This window comes from Bubalus bubalis, chromosome 3 (assembly GCF_019923935.1).
Source record: "Bubalus bubalis isolate 160015118507 breed Murrah chromosome 3, NDDB_SH_1, whole genome shotgun sequence".
Classification (NCBI taxonomy): Eukaryota; Metazoa; Chordata; class Mammalia; order Artiodactyla; family Bovidae; genus Bubalus; species Bubalus bubalis.
Window position 1 is genome coordinate 35985815 of NC_059159.1, and position 19095 is coordinate 36004909.

The following is a 19095-nucleotide window of genomic DNA, read 5'->3' on the forward strand; positions in this document are numbered from 1 at the left end:
GGACTTGATCCCGCCCCGAGCAACTGCCAAAGCCTGCCACCCACAGATGACAGACAACACTTCAGTTGTATAAATCGTCTTTAATTGAGAAAGCGTGGACTAGAGACCTGGTCCCCTGGGAGCAGATCCAGGAGATGGGTGGAGCCTGAGCGGGGTCTGTGTGGGTGAGGGGAGCATCCACCCCTCTTAGGACAAGCCAGAAGTAAAAAGAGCCTGAGGAAAGGCAACCTGCCTCTGAGCCCTAGCCCCTCCCTTTAGTGCCTCCTCAGTCTACTCTGCCCAAGTCTGCCTTTAATGCCTCTTCAGTCTACTCTGACCAAGTCTGCCACCACCCAGAGTATCCCTCCCAGTTCACTGATGGGCTTCTGATCTTTTTCAGGCCTGCCCTGAGCTCTCTGTATGTTTTCAGAAAAATCTAGTCAGGCCCTTTTTGGGTGCTTAAAACCCAGCTGAGGTTATAAGCTCTAAGGTAAAGCAAATTTTATTCAGTTAGAAGCTTGTGGGGGTGTATGAGGTTTAGAACCCAAGAGGCCCTCACCCTCCTTAGCCTGATCTGTAGGGGAGAAGGGTGGGGCTTATTGCTGAACTGGGGTCTCTTCATTGTGGGTGGGTAGGAGTCAAGGCTATGTCACATTTGTCTTTTTTATTCCAGACCTATTACCCTAAAGACCTCAGCTTTAAAGGGGACCTGGAAGGAATTCCTGCTGAGGTAGCTATGTATTCATGTCCCCTCAACCCAGGCACAGGTCCAGTCACTCCATGGTTCTGGTCCCTTCCCCATCCTAGCTGCCCTACTATGAGCCAGGGATTCCTTCCGAAATTCCTTTGCCCTTCCTCAGACTCTGTTTCCCGGCAGGACCCCAACTGAGCTGTAGGAACTAGAAACTGCATGTAAAAATAAGGTTAGCATTCTACAGGCAGACTAAGAGTTTTAGAAAATTATCTAGGAAAAATAAGAAGTGGTTCTTGATCCATCTAGAACCTAGTTTTTTGTGAATCATAGCTGGGTCCTTTCTAGAGCTCATGCTTAACAGGTATCACTAGAGAAGGTGGGAACGTGGGTCTAGAACTTACTCTAGAGCAATAATATGGCTATATAGCACCCCCGTTCCATTCTGAAGGAAAGGGCTGAGAGCCCTGGTCTATGTCATAGAGCTAAGATTCAGAAGGAAGTATGGCTCCATATGTGTCTAGAACACCATGCTCTAGAATTGGGTGTCTCTGGGATAAGAAAGTTCAAACTGTGGTGATCTGAGACTGGTCCCAGTTCAGGCCAAGGCCAAAAGCTGGACAGGGCTCAAATCCAGCCTCTCTCTATTTTGAAGTCAGGGGTCCATCTGGGTCAAGGACAGAAGCCTGATGGATCCAGAACAGAGCCTGGCAGCATGCCTGTGTTCCAGCACAGAGCCTGAGTGCAGAAGTAGCCCTGGCTGGGGTGCCTTGTGTTCTGGAACCTGTCTGGAACAAGGCAGAAGGTGGAGTAGAGAAAGAAGGAATGATCCTGAGCGCCAGTGGACCTACAGATCTATGGCTCAGTGGCAATGAAAAGGGAAAAGGGTTCCAGGAACTGGCTGAGCCCAGGATGGGGAGGATTTATGCCCTGGTTCTATCAGTTTTGGAACCCCCAGCATCATCTCAGAAAAAGGCTTTGGAGGGGTGAGCATGGAAGAAAAGAAGTGATCAGCCAGGACCATTTCCAGACATCTTCCTCTCTGACCCCCAACCCTGGGCCTAAGAGTCTGAGGGTCTCAGCAGGCCCAGAAGTCACAGTGGCCCCTAGGCTCCCTCGGGGCAGAGCACCTGGTGGGACCTGGCTGCACAGGGTATGAGTGTGGCAGCGGCGGTGAGAGCAGGGCCAGGAGCAGGGCTGGGAGACAGGCTGTGGTGGTGGCTGGCTCTGTGCGAGTGCAGGGAGCCTCCAGTCCGGGAATGACATTTCAGGGGGCAGGGGGACTGGAAGGGGAGGTCTCAGGGACACTGTGGAGAGAAGGCTCCCGGTACATGGCCACTGTGAAGTGGGGAGAGAGGAGCAGGAAGGAGAGTTAGGCACCCAGAGAGCTCTGAATAGGCTCCCTTCCCCTCCATGCAGCCTCTGGGAACCCCGACCCACAAAAGGAGATCTCCCCAAATCCCTCAAGGCCAAAGTCTTCCTGGCTTGGCCTGTCATAACAGGTATCTTCTTAAAACACTTATAACCCCTGAGCTGTATGTCATTAAATATCCATGTCAAGGTCAATACCCTCCCATGTGGCCTGTCTCTTCCCAGAGGGTCCATACTCACCCTCCAGGAGCTTGGGCACAAAGTGGGCAGCTGCCTTGGTCTTCTTGACTCGATTTCCCTTCATGACTCGGCCCTCCTTGTCCAGGCCCAGGTACCAGGCCCGTCCAGAACGGCGCTGGCGATAGAGAGCAGAGGCGTACAGGACATAGTAATTCTCAAAGACGCACTCCTTAAAGCGACACTCAGCTGTGAAATGCGGCTGAGGAGACAAAGACCCAGAAAGGCACACACAGACAGAGAGACAAAAAGACACATCACTGGACTAGAAGGGAGCCCTGGGAAGAACAAGGCAGGATGCAATCCATATATCTGAGGTGAGGAGAACCAACTTCTGAGTCCATGCAGGAACTGGGACAAAAGGAGGATGAAAAAGAGTCTGGTGGCCCCCAAAGGCCAGGAACTAGACTTCTGGGGGCCTGGAATAAGAAGATACATTCTCTCTAATCTACTCCACTCCCAACCTCTCACCATCCAGGGGACCTGGAGGGAATTCCTGCTTGGAGGAATTCCAGAATCCTTTCCCAATATCCCAAATGACTCTGGGATAGTGAGTAATAATGAAGTTTCGAGGAGGTAGGAGGAGACACAGGGATCCTAAAAGCCTGAAGGAGTTGGACATTCAAAGAGCCTGGGGGTACACCGGGGGCTGTTCAAGGAGGAGAGATTAAAGGGACTCTAGAGTAGGTGCTCCTGAGTGGGCAGTGAGGACAGGGTGTTGGCAAGAGCTGGAGGGAGAGGGAGCTCTGAGCTGCAAAATACTTGTAGTTGGGAAGTCTGTCCTAGAGGAGTCCCCAGACCCGAGGCCACTCCACCCCCTTGTCTCACCGAGCTGTAGAGCAGCCCCTCAGCATTCATGGCCATGTAGTGACCCAGCTTGGCACTCTGGATGGTGACTACTCGCAGCCCCACAGGGATCAGGTTGAAGTGGGCTGGGGGTAGAGAGAGGGAGCCTCAGTACCCCAGACCTCCAACTCCTATCTGAGCACACACACACACACACCCCCATTCCAGTTCCAGCTCTTCCCTTGGGAGTCAAAGAGCCAATGGATCCTGAAGCGGGAATAGTATTGTCATGGCCTGTGCCCACTCTCCCCCTTCCCACCAGGCAGCTGGCTTCCCCTCTCACTGAAAGAGCTGGTGTCCTCTGGGGTGCCCTGGATGCTCCCGTCGGGATTCGCCTGGAGGTAGAAACCCTGGCGGCAGAACAGTTTGGTGACGATGCCTTTGAGCTGAGGTTCTGGAGAGAGAGACATTCATCTTGGAACATCACATCTCTGTTCCCAGAAACATTCCTACACTTGGCGGGATCAGAGGAGAGAAAGAAAAAGAGAATGGAGGGAAGGAAGAGGGTCGGTCCCAGGGCCCTCCCAGCAAGCTCTTTCCCACCTCTCTCAGACACCAGAGGAAGCTGGGGTGTGGGTCCCTTCTGCTGCCTCTAACCAGTTTTCAGTTTAATTTATTGAAATTTATTTAAATGATTAATTCCTACCCTACAGTTCAACCAGAAGGGGGGGAGGGGAGAAGAGGGAAGAGGAGGGTAGAGATGCATGGAAAGGTAGAGGACAGAGGGAGACCAGCAGGCCTGCTGAAAGGGCAGTGTGTGTGTGACTGTGGGGGCAGTAAGGTGACCACAGGGTAGGGGCGCCTCCTCAGGGATGGGGGTGGGACTGGGTCTGACGCTGACTCAGCACCTGCTGCTGCGGTTGCCGCTTGCTTGGCGCGGGCCTCTCCTTGGCCCAGCGCCGGCCTGACACTGACCCATCTGTCTGTCTGTCTGTCTGTCAGTCTACTGGCTCGCGAGGGCCCAGCCCTCTCTGAGCCTCAGCCTCTCCCCTTCAGCCAGGTAACCCGCCTGGGATGGGGGACATTCGGTACCATACCAAGGAAATGGGGGAGGGGGCCGGGGAGCTGGCGAGGCAGGCTGAATCACGTGGGGACCGGGTCCCACTCAAAGGGTGGGCTGCGGACCGTACCACTACGGAGGGCCGGCGGCGGAGGGGGGAGAAGGACCGCGGAGGGGGGCAGTCTCTCCCTAGGGGAGCTGGGAGCGGGGGAGAGAGAGGCCAGAGGGACTCCCTGACTGTCGCACCTGGACGGGGACCACACGCTAACCCTCACAACTCTCGTCCCCCGAGGCTTGCTCCCGGCCGACTTCCCGGTACCCCCTCGTAGGTGGTACGACCCTCAGTCTCCATGCGGGTCTCCAGCAGTGTACTGTGTCTGAGTCCCTCATAGCAGAGGGTCCCCTGAGCCCGTGAAGCCCGATTTTGGAGTCGCGTAGGGGGTCACCGGGGGGGGGGGGGGGTGCCCAGCTCCTTTCTTGGAGCGCAGGTCACGGGAGGAGGGCACACAGAGGGGCGGGCTGGAGAGGTAGCTGCAAGGACACCCGGGGGAGAGCTGGGGAGATTGGCGCCGAGCCAGGCAAGCTCGGCCAGGAGGAACGGAGCCAAAGCTCGGAGGAGCGGGAGCACCAGGGCGGGGGCGGGGCTGCCGGAGCCGCAGAAACCCTCGGGGTGACCCAGGCGTCCGGAACCCCCAGGCCCCTCCACTCGGGATTGAAAGAATCGCGAGAGCCGGCACGTAGGCGGAGGATGGTGGGGGTGGGGACTCGTGTTGGGTACGGGGGAGGCGGCGAGAAGGAGCTGCCAAGCTTCGGGGCACCCAGCTTAGCCCCTCGTGCCTTCCCCTTGCCCTCGAAAGCAAGGAGACTCGGGGTTACGGGCGAAAGAAAAGGGAAACTGAGGCATCGTCTGGCTGAGAGTTGGTGGCCCAGGCCCACCCCCTTTCATTTTCGGGGAGCTCCCCCACTTCGGTCAGGCCCCGCTCTTCGGGAGTTCCTGGCCTCAACCTCCTAGGCAGAGAGACCCCAGGCCTGGAGACCCCGCCCCAGCCACTCACCCGGGCCGCGGTCCGTCCGCGCGGGACGCCCCCCGCACAGTCGCACCTTGGACAGCAGGATGAGCAGCTGCTTCTGGCAAAGGGACTTGGTGCCGCGGGGACACACGCGCCGCTGCGCCGACACGGGCCGGCTGCCCCCGGGCTCGCGGACCTCCCGCTTCTGCCGGATCAGGCTACTGGCCAGTGCCGCCATGGCGCCCCGGGAGGAGACACCCCCAAACCGGCAGGCGCCCGGAGCGCGCTGGGCACCCCCTCCCCTAGAGAAGCCCGCTCGCTCACCAGGACATGCTCTGGACGCTCCGGTCCCGACTCACCGCCCTACCCGCAGGACCTGAGGATAAACCCTAGAGGACCCCCACCCCAGGCGCCAGCTCCCACCCTTGGGCCTCCTACTAGCTTCGTGGGACCCAGCAGCCTATTTACCTCTCAATGGACCCCACCCTCGACTTTTGCCCCCTACAGAATACTCTCCCCTTCTCTAGTGTCCAGTGTCCCTGTCCCCCACTAACCTTATCCCAAAGGCAAGACCCTCAGATTTTCCAAGACGTGGTTCCAATATCCCCAGGCACCTTTCCAGGTGCCTATTCCAGGCCCCCTGTTCCTGACAAAGCCACTCTTATAATCTTAAGGGTGTGGGTCCTTAGCTTTGGAGATATTCACTCACCCCACTCCTGCTGGGGTGCTGCCAATGTCAGCGAATAACCCAACCTTGGTTCCTTTTCCTTTGCCACCCTCTAAGTGAAGAATCCCCCACTTTTTTCACTGAAATCCCCCAAAAACTATGTCTCGAGATATTCAGACTGTCCCCATTCAGCAAGCAGAGGTTCCCAGACCCTGTCTCTGGACAAAACCAGTATTTACCAAGTCACCCCCATTTCTAGTGGCAGAGGGTTCCAGGTGCTGAGCCCCTTTCCTCACCTTGTTACCCTCCACTCCTTTTGAAGTCACCTCCAAATCCGCCCTTCCTAGTGGTTACACCAGGTGGTTGTCTGGAGGGCCCTCTGCCACCTCGGAATAAGGAGCATAGGTTTTGGGGTTTTGGGTGTGTGTGTGTGTGTGTGTTTTTTTTCTGGCAGCCCTTTAATTTCCTCGGGGACAGCTGGTACTGTTTAGATCCCAGGCCCTCCAATCCAACCAGCCCCCCAGGAGAGGAGTGCACCCACGTTGTCACGGGTCCACAAATGTGAACAGACCCCCTATAAGTCAGAGCGCATCCCAGCTTTCTGCGACAGGGCTTCCTCTTCCTCCCGGGGACTGCCTACAGCACCCCCTCTTCCTTCCCCGACGCCCCTCAACCTGTCCTGTCTTGTCAATCCGGCGACGGCTGGCGCTGGCTCCGGTTCCAGGCTCCTCCCTCCCTGTACCCCGCAAACGGGGCTTCCCCCCACGCCCGGCTAGGCGTCCCAGACCCCAGGAAGGAGTGAGGGTGTCTCCGCAGAGCGCCCTGGTCCGGCGAAGTGAACACTGGGCCTGGCGGCTGGACAGAGTGCAGCGGCGGCAGCGGCGGCAGCAGTAGCGGCGGTGGGAAGCTGAGGCGGCAGCGGCGGCGACAGCAGCTCCCCCTCCTCCGAGAGCCGGCCCGGGGGCGGGGCAGGGGGCGGAGACGCCGGGAAAAGCCGTGGGGCGGGGGGGGGGGGGGAGGGGGCTGGGCGGGCGGAACCCCGGGGTTCCTTGGAGCCAGGGAGTGGGGACGGTCTTAGAGGCAGCCGGAGCCGCCTGTTTCGGGGTTCAGTGGAGGAGGGACAAATAGGCGACTCTACAGAAGGCAAATCTGCACGAGGGGAGAGCTTGGGCTTAGGTAGATGGAATGGTGGACGCCTCGAGAATGGAGAAAGGGACCCTACTGCCCGGGATCGACATCACTTAATGAGGAAAGTGGGGGATAGCGGTGGTGGCGAGGACTAGCCTGGGGTGAAATCCGGCCTCCTTAATATCTCTGCTTTTGTGTGAACCAAATTGGTCAGTCCCTGATCTCCATACCTCTCTCCTTTTCACGTCTTTTTTCAGCAAATATATTACCTCTATTGACCCTTAAGAGAAAAGACCATAAGCACTGGGGAGAGATGGATGCCAGAAGTTAGATGCCGGGGCAGCACCGAGGCAAGAAGGGTGCTGGCCACAGATGTGGAAAGTGGAGAGGCCGGAATGGAACGACCTGTGCCAGGGATGGTGCTGGAGGAGAGTGGGAGGATGGGGAGGAACCAGACAGGAGGCCTTCTAGAACGCGGGTTCTTCGGGCCCAAGGGGTTCAGCCCGTCTCCCAGGTGAAGGAAGAGCAGTCCCCTCCACACCCCGCTGGCCAACAGAAGCACTTTCCGCGTTAGTACGAACAGCGTTTTTAATGGGACCCGGCTCCCACGCCGGCTAAGCCGCCCCCCTTACGCGCAGCCTTGGCTTCCTCCACAGCGGCACGCAGGGCCCGGGCAGGGTCCCCGCGAAGCAGGGCCAGCGCCCCGAGCAGCGAAGAGGCGCCGTCCCCCGCACGGAGCTTTTGGCCACTCAGAAAATAGTGGGGCAGCGTCCGCGCCTCGAGTACTCGGCCCAGCTCATCCAGCAGCCCGAGGCAGCAGGCGCCCGCATTCTCGGGCCGCGCCAGATAGAGCGCGGGCAGCCGCTCGCACGCCCAGTAGAGCAACGTCCGCAGGAGGTAGGGCGCCGCGGCCCGGGTCCCCGCCACCAGCGGGCGCAGCAGCGCCTGGGCCGCCGCGTGCGCTTGCAGCAGCGGAGTGGGTATGCGCGCCTTGAGCGCCAGCTCCTGGCGGGCAAAGCAGAGCTGCCAGCCGGAGGCTCCCGGCCGCTCCGTTTGGCCGCCGCCGCCGGGCACCAGGTAGAAGCAGGACGACTCCGAGGCCAGCGGGCCGGCCCACGAGTGGGTCCGAGCCCCCTGGGGCCAGCCGGCCACAGACACCACGGGGATCAGGTCGAAAAGCAGGAGGCGGCGCGGGGGCCCGGGTGTAGCCAGGAGGATGGTAGTGAACCCTGCGTGGCGGGCTGCGTGGACCAAGCGCGGGGCACCCGGGACGGGGAATAGGGACTCAGCGACCGCAGCCAGCGAAGCAAAGAACCAAGCAGCCACCTGGGCGGGGCACAATGTGGGCCATGCCTCCCGAGCCTCCGACGGCTGTGGCCCTGGGCTAACATCTGCTGCTTTGGTGACGTCATCATTCGTTTCTTCCGATGGTGAGGGAAAGCCAATATCGGTTAGGTTTTGCTGGGGTGACTCCGGCACTGAAACATTACTAGGTGATTTTTCCAAAGACTCGTGTGCCTCAGGCTCAGTGATGTCACTGTGTGGCTGGTCCACGGAGCTTTGCGGGTCCCGGGGACTCTCTCTGCTATCAGTTGGGTGGATCCAATCACGTCCTCCTGGGACTGGGGGTCCTAGGCAATCCTGCCATGCTTCCCGGACCGAGGTTCCGCGTACCTGCTCTGGGAGGCAGAGCCATGCGTAACAGGATCTCATGTCCAGTTGCAGCTCCTGCCCAGTGCCATCTAAAGAAAACACGGGCACCAGAAGTGTGAAGCCAGCATCGTAGTGAGGTCCCCGAGTGTAGGGACCTAGAGGCGCAGGCCCCAAATCCAGGGAGCCCTCTCGAATCCCACCACGAAGCAGCAGGAGCTCTGTCTGGGGAGGAAAGCGAGGGTCCCTGCGATGAATGAGACCTAAGGGAAGAGTAGGGATCGTGAAGGCATGATCCAGAGCCCAGGATGGGATGGGGCGGAGCTGAGAGCAGCAAGAGGGTTACTTACTAAGCAAAGAGAACACAAAATCCTTGGCCTGGAGGAGATCTGGTCCTGGCTTGGGCCCATCACTCCAACTCTCCTGCACACCCAGCTCCTGGATCAGCTGGGTTAGTTCTTGCAGCTGCGCTCCAGAGCAGAAGTCGATGTCTGTGAGCGGCCGGGCTGGGGCTGGGGGCGGTGGGCTCCACCAGGGAGCGTTCCCCCAGACTGCAGAAGCCATATGGCTCTATCGTTTGGGGGCTAGGAAATACACGTACAGGGGAAAGCCCAGAAACGTTGTTCCTTCTGCTGTGGAAAACTCGCCCCTCCGTTCTCTTCCCGAGATCCAGAGGGTGCCCAAGACACAATCTACCAATGGGTCTGCAGATGAAGGGCTCTAAATTTAGCCTTGAAAGCAAACAAATACCTCCTCCGTCCTTGCCCTTTTCTCATATGCTAGTCCCCACCCCCATGGACCGATTCACCTGACTCAGCAGGTTAAAGTGGCTGTTTGGCCCCTCCTACAGAATGCAATAGCCTCCTTCGCCGCCCCCTGTCTACCTCCCCTTACCTCTTTTTCGGAAGAGGCTAGTGGTCTGCAGCTTCCCTCTTAGGGGTAGCTGCAAGGTCTGAAGAGAAAATGGATAGGAAGATTCAACAGGTAACTTCTTCCTGCTGCTCACAAGGCTACGCCCCTACGTTACAACCACGCCCCTTTCTGGAGGTGGTTCCGGACCAGCCCGGCCTCCAGTCAATCTCTCCTTTGGCTTTGCAGAGATCTCCTGGCTATCTTGGGAGTTGTAGTTTGTCTTCCAAGCTACCAGGGCATTAGAGCCACGCCCCCAGATCCTTTCCTGTTCCGTTGAAATAGTGCCTGATGGAAGTTGTAGTTTCTGTGGAAATAAACTATAGTGTGTCTTTCCAAGGCCAGGTCAATCGCAAACATTCCTTGGGCTTAGAACAGAGACATAATAGGATGGATCCAAATAGCAAATGATAATGAGGCACATAGCCCAAGGCCTGAGGGAGTAGAGGTGCCCTGGTAACTTAAATCTAGAAGAGTCCTTGCATGCAATTACTGCTAGCCTAGGAAGGTACCACATGACTTGTCCAAGGTCAGCACCGAGCAAGAGAGGTGTTGGAAAGGGGTTTCCCAACTGGGATGAATATCTTTGGAATCAATGGTGATAATGTTAGACAAGAACACGTAGGTAGTGATGACCCAGGGATTGACATCCAAAGGGACATAGTAGTGATGGCCACCTCAGACACACAAATGGTATCAGGGCAAACACTTTGGAATCTCGCAGCTCAGGTGTGTATACAGAAGAGTTATCAGGGCTGAAAATCAAGTCCAGAGGAAACTTCCAGGTGGGCTGGGGCAGGGCAATGAGAAAGTATCAGGGGAAGAAAATTGCTTTCAGTGACCAGTGCTATCATGGACACAGCTTAAGTCCAGGATGAAACTAGGAGCCAGAATAATAGGACAGAAAGATAGGTAACCAGAGACAAGCTCACGGATTAGACCAGTGCATGCTGGACCAGGAATTCTTATAGTCCTTTTTCCCAGGGGTCTGTCTCCACAGTAAACTAGGGCTAAGTCCATGGGCAAGAAAATGGGCAAGTGGAGACACTTAGAACAAATCAAAGGCCTGTTCAACAACTCAACAGACATGAATTTGAGCAAACTCTGGGAGATAGTGAAGGACAAAGAAGCCTGGAATGATGCAGTCCATGGGGTCACAAAGAGTCAGATATGACTTTAGCGACTGAACAACAAAAGGAGGGGACCCTCAGAATCCAGGGTCCAATTTGGGGAGCCTAAAATTCAGGGGTTCCTAATCACTGACAAAGAGAGGTCTTCTCCCTCTGTTGCCAAGAGCCCCAAACACAGCCCAGAACCAGGAAGGCAAATTTCCGTGCAACAGGTTGTGACCCAAGAGACCAGATCAGGAAAACTGAAGCCTAGGCTCTTTCTCACAGTCTGGGGAAATCAGGCATTGGGCGTCCATTCCTACATCTTAACCTCCTCCCTAGATGGTGGCTTCTGAACCAGCCTAAAAAGAACTAAGTTCTCTGGGCCTCTTAAAGCTCCCTGAAAGTGAAAGTGACAGCTGCTCAGTCGTGTCTGACTCTTTGCGACCCCGTGGACTATACAGTCCATGGAATTCTCCAGGCCAGAATACTGGAGTGGGTAGCCTTTCCCTTATCCAGGCAATCTTCCCAACTCAGGGATCAAACCCAGGTCTCCCACACTGCAAGTGGATTCTTTACTACCTGAGCCACAAGGAAAGCCCATCTTAAAGCAGCTATGCTTTAGATGGCTGACAGGGAAAGTAAAGTTGCCCTGAACTCTAAAGTATTGCTCTCCAGTAGCATTTTCCGTGATGATGGAAATGTTCTAAATCTGTGCCATCCAATACAGTAGCCAATAGCTCCATGTGGCTATTGAGCACTTAGATCATGAGACTGAGGAACAGATTTTTTTTTTTTTTTGGCTGTTCCTTGCAGCTTGCGGGATCTTAGTACTCCTGACCAGGGATTGAAGCCCAGCCATGTCTGTGAAAGCGCTGAATCCTAACCACTGGACCTCCAGAGAACTCCCTGAGAACACTTTTAAACTTTACTTAATTTAAACTCATTTACATTTTAATAGGCATATTTGTCTAGTAGCTACTGTAATGGAGAATGCAGCTCTAGGGCCTTGGGGATAAAAGCTTAAGGAAAGACAGCGACAGCAGGAAAGCTGGGGGTTTCATTCCTTATCCCCCACCTGAGGGGTGGGGTTGGGGTGGACGGCCTCAAATAACCACAGAACACTTCTCTTGCCTTTTTATTCTTTATGCACATTGGTCCCCTCTTTTTCTAAGTTTCTCATCACACACTGATATCCCCACGCCTTGGCCATCTCTGGTGAGTTGTTGGATATCTCTCGGTGAATGCGCCTGGGAGACAACGCTTCGCACTTGTCCCTGCCTGCTCCCAACTGTCTCTGGCGGGCATCAAAGACCACATGCCCTACCCGGGTGCCTGACCCTGGGCAGTGGGGCTTCCAGTTGGTTTGGGGAGGCACAGACATCTGGCGATAGTTCTGGGAGGCTGCAGGAGCTGTGTCCACGGGGCGGTACACCCAGCCTTGGCTGCCTGCTCGCCGGGAGGGTGGTTGCAGCTCTATCAGCACAGGCACCTCTGAGAAGGTTTGTCGATTATTGTAGACCTCCTGGGCCTTGGCGGGGGAGGAGGGCTGGCTAGGTGGGACAGAAGTCCCTGGAACATGCTGCCCGGCATCATGCCTTTGAGGAATCTTCTGAGATATAAATGACTTTGGGGTCTGAAGTGGGCCCCAAACTTGGACACAGTCAGTTCCCAGAGGGTTCTTGTGGAGGACAGGATTGGGGACAAAGTGTGAGTCCTCTTGGAGGCCTGATCCCTTGATAAAGTCCTGAGTCTTGGAGAAGCCAGAGTCTTGAGTAAGGGCTGGACCCTTCTGGGGGCCAGGATGTTGAATAACTCCTGGGTACTTGTGGAGGTTAGGGTTGTAGCAATGTTCTGGGCTCCTGTGAAGTTTAGCATCTTGGGGAACATCACATCTTTTGACTTCGGTGACATGGGTAAGGCCCAGATTCTTATGGAGGTCAGAATCTTGAGTAAGGTCTTGGCTCTTGTAAACTCCAGAATCTTGAGTAAGGCCTGGATTGTTGTAGTCTCCTGAGTCCTTATAGAGGCCAGGGGTTTGCACAAAGCCTGGGTTCTCATGGGGACCAGATTCCTGGGTAAGGCCTGAGTTCTTATTGACTCCAGAGTCTTGGACAAAGCATGGACTCTTCTGTGGTTCAGAATCTTGGGTAAAGCCTAGACTCCTAGACACTCCTAGATCTTGGGCATTACCTCTACTCTTGTAACATCCAGAATCTTGAGAAGGGTGTGGGATACTATGGAGACCAGTTTTTTGGGAGAGCTCTTGACTTCTATAGAAGTTTTGTTCTAGATTTCTACAGACTCCAGAGTCATGCCTAAAGCCTGAGCTCCTCTGAATGTCAGAAGTTTGAAGAAATGGTGTGATCTTGTGGAGACCAGAAGGTTGGGTGAGATATGGGCTTCTAAAGAAACTTCCCTCTTGAGTAGAACTTAAACTCCGGGAGCAAGAATCTTGTGTAATGACTGAATCCTTGTGAAAGTCAGAATCTTGGGAAAGGCTTGGATTCTTGCAGAGATAAGGGTCTTGGGTAAAGCCTGGGCTCTTGTGGAGGCCTGGGTCTTGAGCAAGGCCAGGGCTCTTGTGGAGGCCTGGGTCTTGAGTAAAGCCTGGGCTCTTATGGAGGCCTGGGTCTTGAGTAAAGCCTGGGCTCTTGTGGAGGCCTGGGTCTGGGCTCTTGTGGAGGCCTGGGTCTTGGGTAAAGCCTGGGCTCTTGTGGAGGCCTGGGTCTTGGGTAAAGCCTGGGCTCTTGTGGAGGCCTGGGTCTTGGGCAAAGACTGGGCTCTTGTGGAGGCCTGGGTCTTGGGTAAAGCCAGGGCTCTTGTGGAGGCCTGGATTTTGAACAAGGCCTGGGCTCTTGTGGAGGCCTGAGTCTTGGGTAAAGACTGGACACTTGTGGAGGCCTGGATTTTGAGCAAGGCCTGGGCTCTTGTAGAAGCCTGGGTTTTGAGTAAAGCCTGGGTTCATGTGGAGGTTTGGATTCGGGGTAAACTCTGGCTTTCTGGGAACTCTAGTGTCTTCTGAAAGGCCTGGGGTCTTCTGGAGACCATGGTCTTGGTTGAGGCCTAGATTCTCATGAAGTTCAGGGGGCTGGAGCTGGTTTTGGGTTTGGGAAGTAGTGGAGAACTGGGGAGGGATGGGACCCTGGGAAGAGAGGACAGACTGAGGAGACTTGGAGGTTGGGGGAAATTTGGGGGTCTGTACTAAGGTGGAGGGCTTCTGGTGGTTGCTGTGTTGATGAACAACAAAGGATCTAGGAGAAATGAGAGGCAGAGAAAGAGTGCAGGGTGGAGGCACAGTACTCATTGAGTTCTGGGTACTGGTTGGAACATGGAAGCAAGGTTGATAAGGGGTAGCATCTTTGGAGTACACCAGGAATTTGGGGTAGACTGGAGTCTGGGAGTCCATGTTTTGCTTCTCAGAGCTGTAAGGGTGGAAACTGCAGTAAGGGAAGGTCTTGGGCTGCACAGATTCATCCTTGACATCATTTGAAAGCTTCCATTCCATGTTCCCCAACTCCAGGTAACCCAATATGGATCCTGTGAAGGGCTTGGCACTGTCCTCACTACTTTGCTTCAGTGTTTGCTCAGCTGCACCAGAGCTCACCAGGCCATGCCCCTCTTGGAGCCTGGAGAGTGTACCTAAGTCCTTTCTGGAATACCCAGAGTTCTGAGGGGCACGTACATGGAATAAGTTCTGCTTTACCCTGCGGGCATCATAGACCACATGGCCAGTGGAGAGGCCTTGGCTGAAGGCAGACAAAGTAGAGGGAATAGAAGTTAGGATGGAGGAAGTGGGTGTGGAAGGGACTGGAGTGGTCGGCAGGGCCATGACCAGTGCAGGGACAGCGGTTGTGGCAGACATGGGAACAGGGGCTGGTGTAGGGGCTGGAGCAGAAGTAGCAGCAGGGGCAGAAGCTGGGGGAGGGACTGGAGCAGAAGCTGGGGGAGGGGCTGGGGCAGAAGTTGGGGGAAGGACTGGAACAGAAGCTGGGGGAGGGGCTGGGGGAGGGATTGGGGCAGAAGCTGGGGGAGGGATCAGAGTTTGGGCATGGGTATAGGTTAGATGAGCATGGGTCAGAGTGTGGGTAAGCGTGTGGCCCTCGCACTGGGCTGGGCCCTGTGAGGGGGCCAGGTCCGGGGTATAGGCTGAGGTGTGCTCCGGACCACAGACCTGGGCAGAGTTGTGCTCAGGGCCAAGGGCTAGGGAGTCAGTCTCGGCCTGAGGTGGGGCATGCTCAGGGGGATAAATGGGGGTGTGGGTCTGAGTCTGGGCTGGGGTGGGCTCAGGGGGGTGGGCTGGAGAGAAGGTCTGGGCCTTGGTAGGAGCATGCCCAGGAGACTGGACCAGGGAGTGGGTCTGGGCCTGGGCTGGGTCATGGTCTGGGGTCTTAGTTTTGCTCTCTTGGGGCAGGCGCAGCGGAACCATGTCCACCTTGCTCATCCTACGGAACTTGGAAGATGTCTCCGGCTTAGAGTAGAAGGTGGCTTGGGCCTTTAAGGCTGTCATCTGAGGGTCTTCCCCAGCTCCCATTAGCCCCTCCTTCCGCAGTCCCCATGGCACCTCCACGGGAGCCCTGACATGTCCACACTGAGGCGGCATCCAGCAGCACTTAGAAGCCTTCTCATCGTTCGTGTCTGGTATCCAGGAGTCCAGGTGGTTAGGGTGCCTGAGCAGGAAGCTTGGGCGGCAGTGGAAGCGGGGCGGGACTCTTGAGCACGGGTTCTTGGGATCCACGGAGCAACGCATGCACATGGGATGGCTGCCTGCATAGCTGGATTGCTTGTCTGCAGGGAAAGGCGAGATGTGACAAAGCCTGGGTTCCTGAGGGGCTGAGGATGGGGACGGGGATAGAAGAAAGGGGAGAGGTCCATATCCCTGGAGCCCATGCCAGGGCCCACTCACCTCTGGGGAAAAAATGACGGAAAAGAATCCGCAAGGAGTTCTTCAGGTGTTTCCAGAGCTGAGGGAAGCAGAGGAGGGGAGAGTCCGGGAGCAGGGTGAGCCCTGAAGTCCAATCCTTGTCTGGCCACACCCCAACAGCCCTCCCACCTAAGCCCCTTTGAGACCCCAAGGCTCCCCCAATACTGCCGCCCAGATTCTGCCCTGACCAGAGTCACCACATTGATCCCCACGTTGAGCAAGATGAAGCTGCCCAGGATCAGAAGAATTGAGTCTCCTAGGTCCTGGCACTTTCTGGGGTTGGTGCCAGAGCACGCTTGGCCTCTGTGGTAGGTTCGCTCACCCATGGCTGGGGGTCCCAGGGCTACCTGGGCCCCCTGGCCCCCACATACTCACTAGGAGCCAGACTCCTCTGGTGGGGGAGGGGGAGAAGGACTGCGTCATAATGGGGAGGGGGGTGGGGTCACAATGAGGGAGGAGGAGAATAAAGAGGGCCAAGAGTGGCATTCCCTGGTAACTGGGGTCAGGCAGCCTGAACCTGGACAGTCAAACAGGGCCCCAGAGGCCAGCACACCTCTCCTCAAGCCATCAATCCTTCCCTCACAGCCCACTGAGTCACTCATTCAAACCACACATTCCATCTCCTTGGCCTCTCCTGAGACAAGGAAGACCCCTGGCATCAGAACCCTGGGGAAGGCCTGGCTGGAGTCCAGAGCCTTGGCCTTCTTCATGCCCTTCACTGGGTGTGGACTTGGATCTGTTCAGATGGGGACCCTCCCACTTCGGAAGCAGCTTCTTATATGAGCTTTGGGGACAGGGACAGCTGAGAACACAGTAGGTGCCCAGAGACCAGTGGTTTGGAGTCTGCACCTGCAAATCTACTTCGTTCATAGTATAAGCCCAGAAGGGGCCTGCTGGCAGGACTGTGGCCACTAAGCCAAGGGGACCCTCAGGCCAAGAAGGAGACACTGGCTTCAGGAAGCCAAGGGCAGGGACCCAGGCTGAAGGAGCGGCGCTTCCAAGCCACAGACCACCAGCGTTTCCTGGACTCTTGATCTTTATTCCCTTCTCCATGCCCTGGCCCCCACCGCCCCCATTGGCTGCCGGTCAGTGAATTTTCCCAGTCCGGCTTCTATGCAGAGAGGGCCTGGAGGCCGAGTTGGAAGGTGGCAGCGAGTTGGCTCGCGCCCTGCTCTCCTGCACCTGCCGCTTCAGCTCCAGGCTGTCATACACCTGGTAGCTGGCATTGCCCCCTGGGTTCCGGCTGAGTGGCATAAAGGTGGGCTGGGGTGGCTCTGTAGCCTGGACTTCGGGCAGGGGCTGGGAGGAGCGGAGGAGCAGAGCTGAGCTGGGAGCCAGGGCCCGCTGGTACGAGGCCTCGCCCAGCACAGTGAGGGAGGTGGAGGTGGTCAGAGGGTGCCTAGTGGGCAGTGTCTCAGTCCACTCGGCTGCCCGGCGCCGGACCTCATGCGGATCCCGGGAGTAGTTCAAGTGTCCCGTGGAGGGGTGGGGGCTGTGGTTGGGCTGGCCGTGAGCATGGCCGACGAGGCTCCGTCGGTGGACCTGTGGGGAGTAGTGCTCTCGGGCTTCGGGCCGGGAGACCCGGGTCAACAGGGCGGAGGGAGGCTCAGAAGCCTCCAGACCACGTCGCCGCTGATCCCAGTTGTCATACAGGAGCTGGCCCCTTGAGGGGTAAGGGCTGTGCCCTGCAGGAACCCATGAGGGGTTGGGGGGCAGCCGTCGGGGAGGCGGTGGAGACGAGGTCCACTGGTCCACCTCCACATTGCCCCAGGTGTGGGATGGTGAGCAGAGGGGCCTAAAGGACTGCAGCCTGAGCTCAGACTTGGCCTCCACACGCTTGGGCAGGCGGCGCAGCTCAGGTGACAGGTAGAGAGAAGGTGGCGGCAGGCTGGCCAGGATCCCACCCTGGCGGCCCCAGAGCCCCACGCTGGAGGGTAGGCCCATCCGTTGGTAGAGCCCTCCCCAGCTCCGCCTCGGGTACTTGGGGAGTGGGAAGGCAAGGTCTTTGTCCTCCTCCAGGTAGGAGTCCAGGTCCTCCCGATCAAAGGAGGGCCTCGCTCGCAGCTGTGACATCTTGTGGCTGTGACGTGGCCTACCGAAGACCGAGCAACTGTAGGGGAATTGTTTGCGGTTCTTCGACCTCCGCTGGTGGCTGCAGGGACGGCTTCGGCTGCGGCCCTGGCAGCGAGGTTGGTGGCAGCGAGGGCGGCGGCTGAGGCTTCGGCTGCGGCTTCGGCTGCGGGGACGGCGGTAGGAGGAAGAGGAGCAGTGAGTGGGCCTGGCCATCTTCACTTCTACAGGGTCCAGGGTACAGTGGATGTGGACGTCTTTGGCCTTGGCTGGAGGATATTTGGGGGAACTTTCACAAGCCTGCAAGATTTCATCTAGGAGAGGCAAGAAAGAGTCTGTGAGGGCCCGGCAACTGTCAGAAGATTTCAGGGTCAGGGAACGATTGGGACCTGGGTTTCTGGTGTCTTGGGAGTGGCAGGGGCCAGATGCCCCCACCTGTCTTCCATACTTACTTTTCTGATTAATCCAACAGATGCTGTTGTCTAAGACATTCTGGAGCCTGTGCCACATCTGGGGGTGGAGTGGGGTGGGTGGAGTGGGAATGAAGGCCAGGCTCTCCCTACTCACCACTCCAACCCCGCCCCAGCCAAGACCATTTCTGCAGGTGCAAGTGCCAGCTGCTGACTCCCACCCTCAGCCCTCTTCACCCCCAGGGTGTCCCCAACCATCACTGACCATAGTTGCTACGTTGATCCCGATGTTGACAAGAATGACAAGGCCCAGCAGCAGGAGCAGGAAGTCCTCCACATCCTGGGTACTTTCTTGGTGTTGATGGCAGCACCCCAGGTTGTCAGACCAGAGCTGATTTTCCATGGTGGGGGGGTCCTAGGGCCACCTGGGCCACCCGCCGCCCCCCCCCCCACCGGCCCTGACCCACACTGCACTCATGGTGGGACCTGGGATACCTACCAGCAGGTGAGGGAGCACGGTCACAATGAGGCATGTTGCAGGGAGTCACAATGCAGAGATGGCACGTCTTTCATCCACTCAGCTGGCCCTTGATGTGGCCATCTTTGCCCTTGGCTCCCACTAATGGAGCCCAGCCCCCAGAGTTCAGTGTGACCTTCTGTCTTTGTAGGGGCTGGCCTAACTCGATTTGAAAATGTAACTACAGTGCTCAGTCTTCATAGGGACTGAGCCATGCATAAAGGATTTCCTCCATTTCATTGAGATATGGCAATTTATAGCCCGTTGGGACTCCCTACCCACACCTGCTTGCAGCGTGCAGCTAGGGTGTTTAGATGGATGGGTGACAGTAAGAGTCTACTCTGGGGTCACCCCACTGCACCATTCCCTCCCAGTTCTGCCCATTTCCTTGTCATAAGCCCTCTAGCACCCACCATGGCCATCCCTTCCTGGCCAGGGATTGCAGTCTTTGCTGTTGGTGATCACTGAGCCAACCGGCCCCTTTACTTCAGAGCATGAGGTTGCTGCCTTTGCTAGAGACCACCCCTCAACCATGGTTTCTCGCCTTCCTAACCAATTGCTCTCCCACTGAGCCACC

At 56.9% G+C, this 19095-nt stretch overlaps 4 protein-coding genes across 6 annotated transcripts; all 4 read right to left on the minus strand.

Moving 5' to 3' along the window:
- Positions 1-60: 60 nt before the first annotated feature.
- Positions 61-6752, minus strand: FGF11 (fibroblast growth factor 11). 2 transcript variants are annotated; one of them, XM_006060182.3, is made up of 5 exons: positions 5180-6752; positions 3408-3518; positions 3107-3210; positions 2282-2396; positions 61-2008 (listed from the first exon to the last, which is right to left on the minus strand). In XM_006060182.3, exons 1-5 carry the CDS (start codon positions 5370-5372, stop codon positions 1938-1940), a joined length of 594 nt encoding a protein of 197 aa, XP_006060244.1. In that variant the 5' UTR covers positions 5373-6752; the 3' UTR covers positions 61-1937. The 2 variants fall into 2 exon arrangements, with proteins under 2 accessions (XP_006060244.1, XP_006060243.1); XM_006060181.3 differs by having other exon boundaries at positions 2282-2480; positions 5180-6750.
- A 739-nt stretch (positions 6753-7491) lies between these two features.
- TMEM102 (transmembrane protein 102) lies at positions 7492-9632 on the minus strand. Of its 2 annotated transcripts, XM_006060179.3 has the most exons (3): positions 9474-9632; positions 8930-9163; positions 7492-8842 (listed from the first exon to the last, which is right to left on the minus strand). In XM_006060179.3, the coding sequence occupies exons 2-3, from the start codon at positions 9141-9143 to the stop codon at positions 7518-7520; spliced, it is 1539 nt and encodes a 512-aa protein (XP_006060241.1). In that variant the 5' UTR covers positions 9144-9163; positions 9474-9632; the 3' UTR covers positions 7492-7517. The 2 variants fall into 2 exon arrangements, with proteins under 2 accessions (XP_006060241.1, XP_006060242.1); XM_006060180.3 differs by having other exon boundaries at positions 7492-8671; positions 8930-9621.
- A 2099-nt stretch (positions 9633-11731) lies between these two features.
- SPEM3 (SPEM family member 3) lies at positions 11732-15901 on the minus strand. The gene is made up of 3 exons (XM_025280678.2): positions 15710-15901; positions 15504-15561; positions 11732-15385 (listed from the first exon to the last, which is right to left on the minus strand). Exons 1-3 carry the CDS (start codon positions 15845-15847, stop codon positions 11736-11738), a joined length of 3846 nt encoding a protein of 1281 aa, XP_025136463.1. The 5' UTR covers positions 15848-15901; the 3' UTR covers positions 11732-11735.
- A 430-nt stretch (positions 15902-16331) lies between these two features.
- On the minus strand, positions 16332-18472 carry SPEM2 (SPEM family member 2). The gene is made up of 3 exons (XM_006060177.3): positions 18267-18472; positions 18044-18101; positions 16332-17905 (listed from the first exon to the last, which is right to left on the minus strand). The coding sequence occupies exons 1-3, from the start codon at positions 18402-18404 to the stop codon at positions 16608-16610; spliced, it is 1494 nt and encodes a 497-aa protein (XP_006060239.1). The 5' UTR covers positions 18405-18472; the 3' UTR covers positions 16332-16607.
- Between the last annotated feature and the right edge of the window lie 623 nt (positions 18473-19095).

What these genes read in the sequence shown, in the direction of transcription:
- FGF11 (XM_006060181.3), bottom strand. Translation starts at nt 5,372, where the DNA reads ATGGCGGCACTGGCCAGTAGCCTGATCCGGCAGAAGCGGGAGGTCCGC. An exon ending in GCGGACGGACCGCGGCCCGG is followed by an intron (nt 3,519 to 5,179) that starts GTGAGTGGCTGG and finishes CTCTCTCTCCAG; the next exon opens with AACCTCAGCTCAAAGGCATC. An exon ending in AGAGGACACCAGCTCTTTCA is followed by an intron (nt 3,211 to 3,407) that starts GTGAGAGGGGAA and finishes CTCTACCCCCAG; the next exon opens with CCCACTTCAACCTGATCCCT.
- TMEM102 (XM_006060179.3), bottom strand. Translation starts at nt 9,143, where the DNA reads ATGGCTTCTGCAGTCTGGGGGAACGCTCCCTGGTGGAGCCCACCGCCC. An exon ending in TTTTGTGTTCTCTTTGCTTA is followed by an intron (nt 8,843 to 8,929) that starts GTAAGTAACCCT and finishes CTCTTCCCTTAG; the next exon opens with GTCTCATTCATCGCAGGGAC.
- SPEM3 (XM_025280678.2), bottom strand. Translation starts at nt 15,847, where the DNA reads ATGGGTGAGCGAACCTACCACAGAGGCCAAGCGTGCTCTGGCACCAAC. An exon ending in GGATCAATGTGGTGACTCTG is followed by an intron (nt 15,562 to 15,709) that starts GTCAGGGCAGAA and finishes TGCTTCCCTCAG; the next exon opens with CTCTGGAAACACCTGAAGAA. An exon ending in CCGTCATTTTTTCCCCAGAG is followed by an intron (nt 15,386 to 15,503) that starts GTGAGTGGGCCC and finishes CTTTCCCTGCAG; the next exon opens with ACAAGCAATCCAGCTATGCA.
- SPEM2 (XM_006060177.3), bottom strand. Translation starts at nt 18,404, where the DNA reads ATGGAAAATCAGCTCTGGTCTGACAACCTGGGGTGCTGCCATCAACAC. An exon ending in GGATCAACGTAGCAACTATG is followed by an intron (nt 18,102 to 18,266) that starts GTCAGTGATGGT and finishes CTCCACCCCCAG; the next exon opens with ATGTGGCACAGGCTCCAGAA. An exon ending in CTGTTGGATTAATCAGAAAA is followed by an intron (nt 17,906 to 18,043) that starts GTAAGTATGGAA and finishes TGCCTCTCCTAG; the next exon opens with ATGAAATCTTGCAGGCTTGT.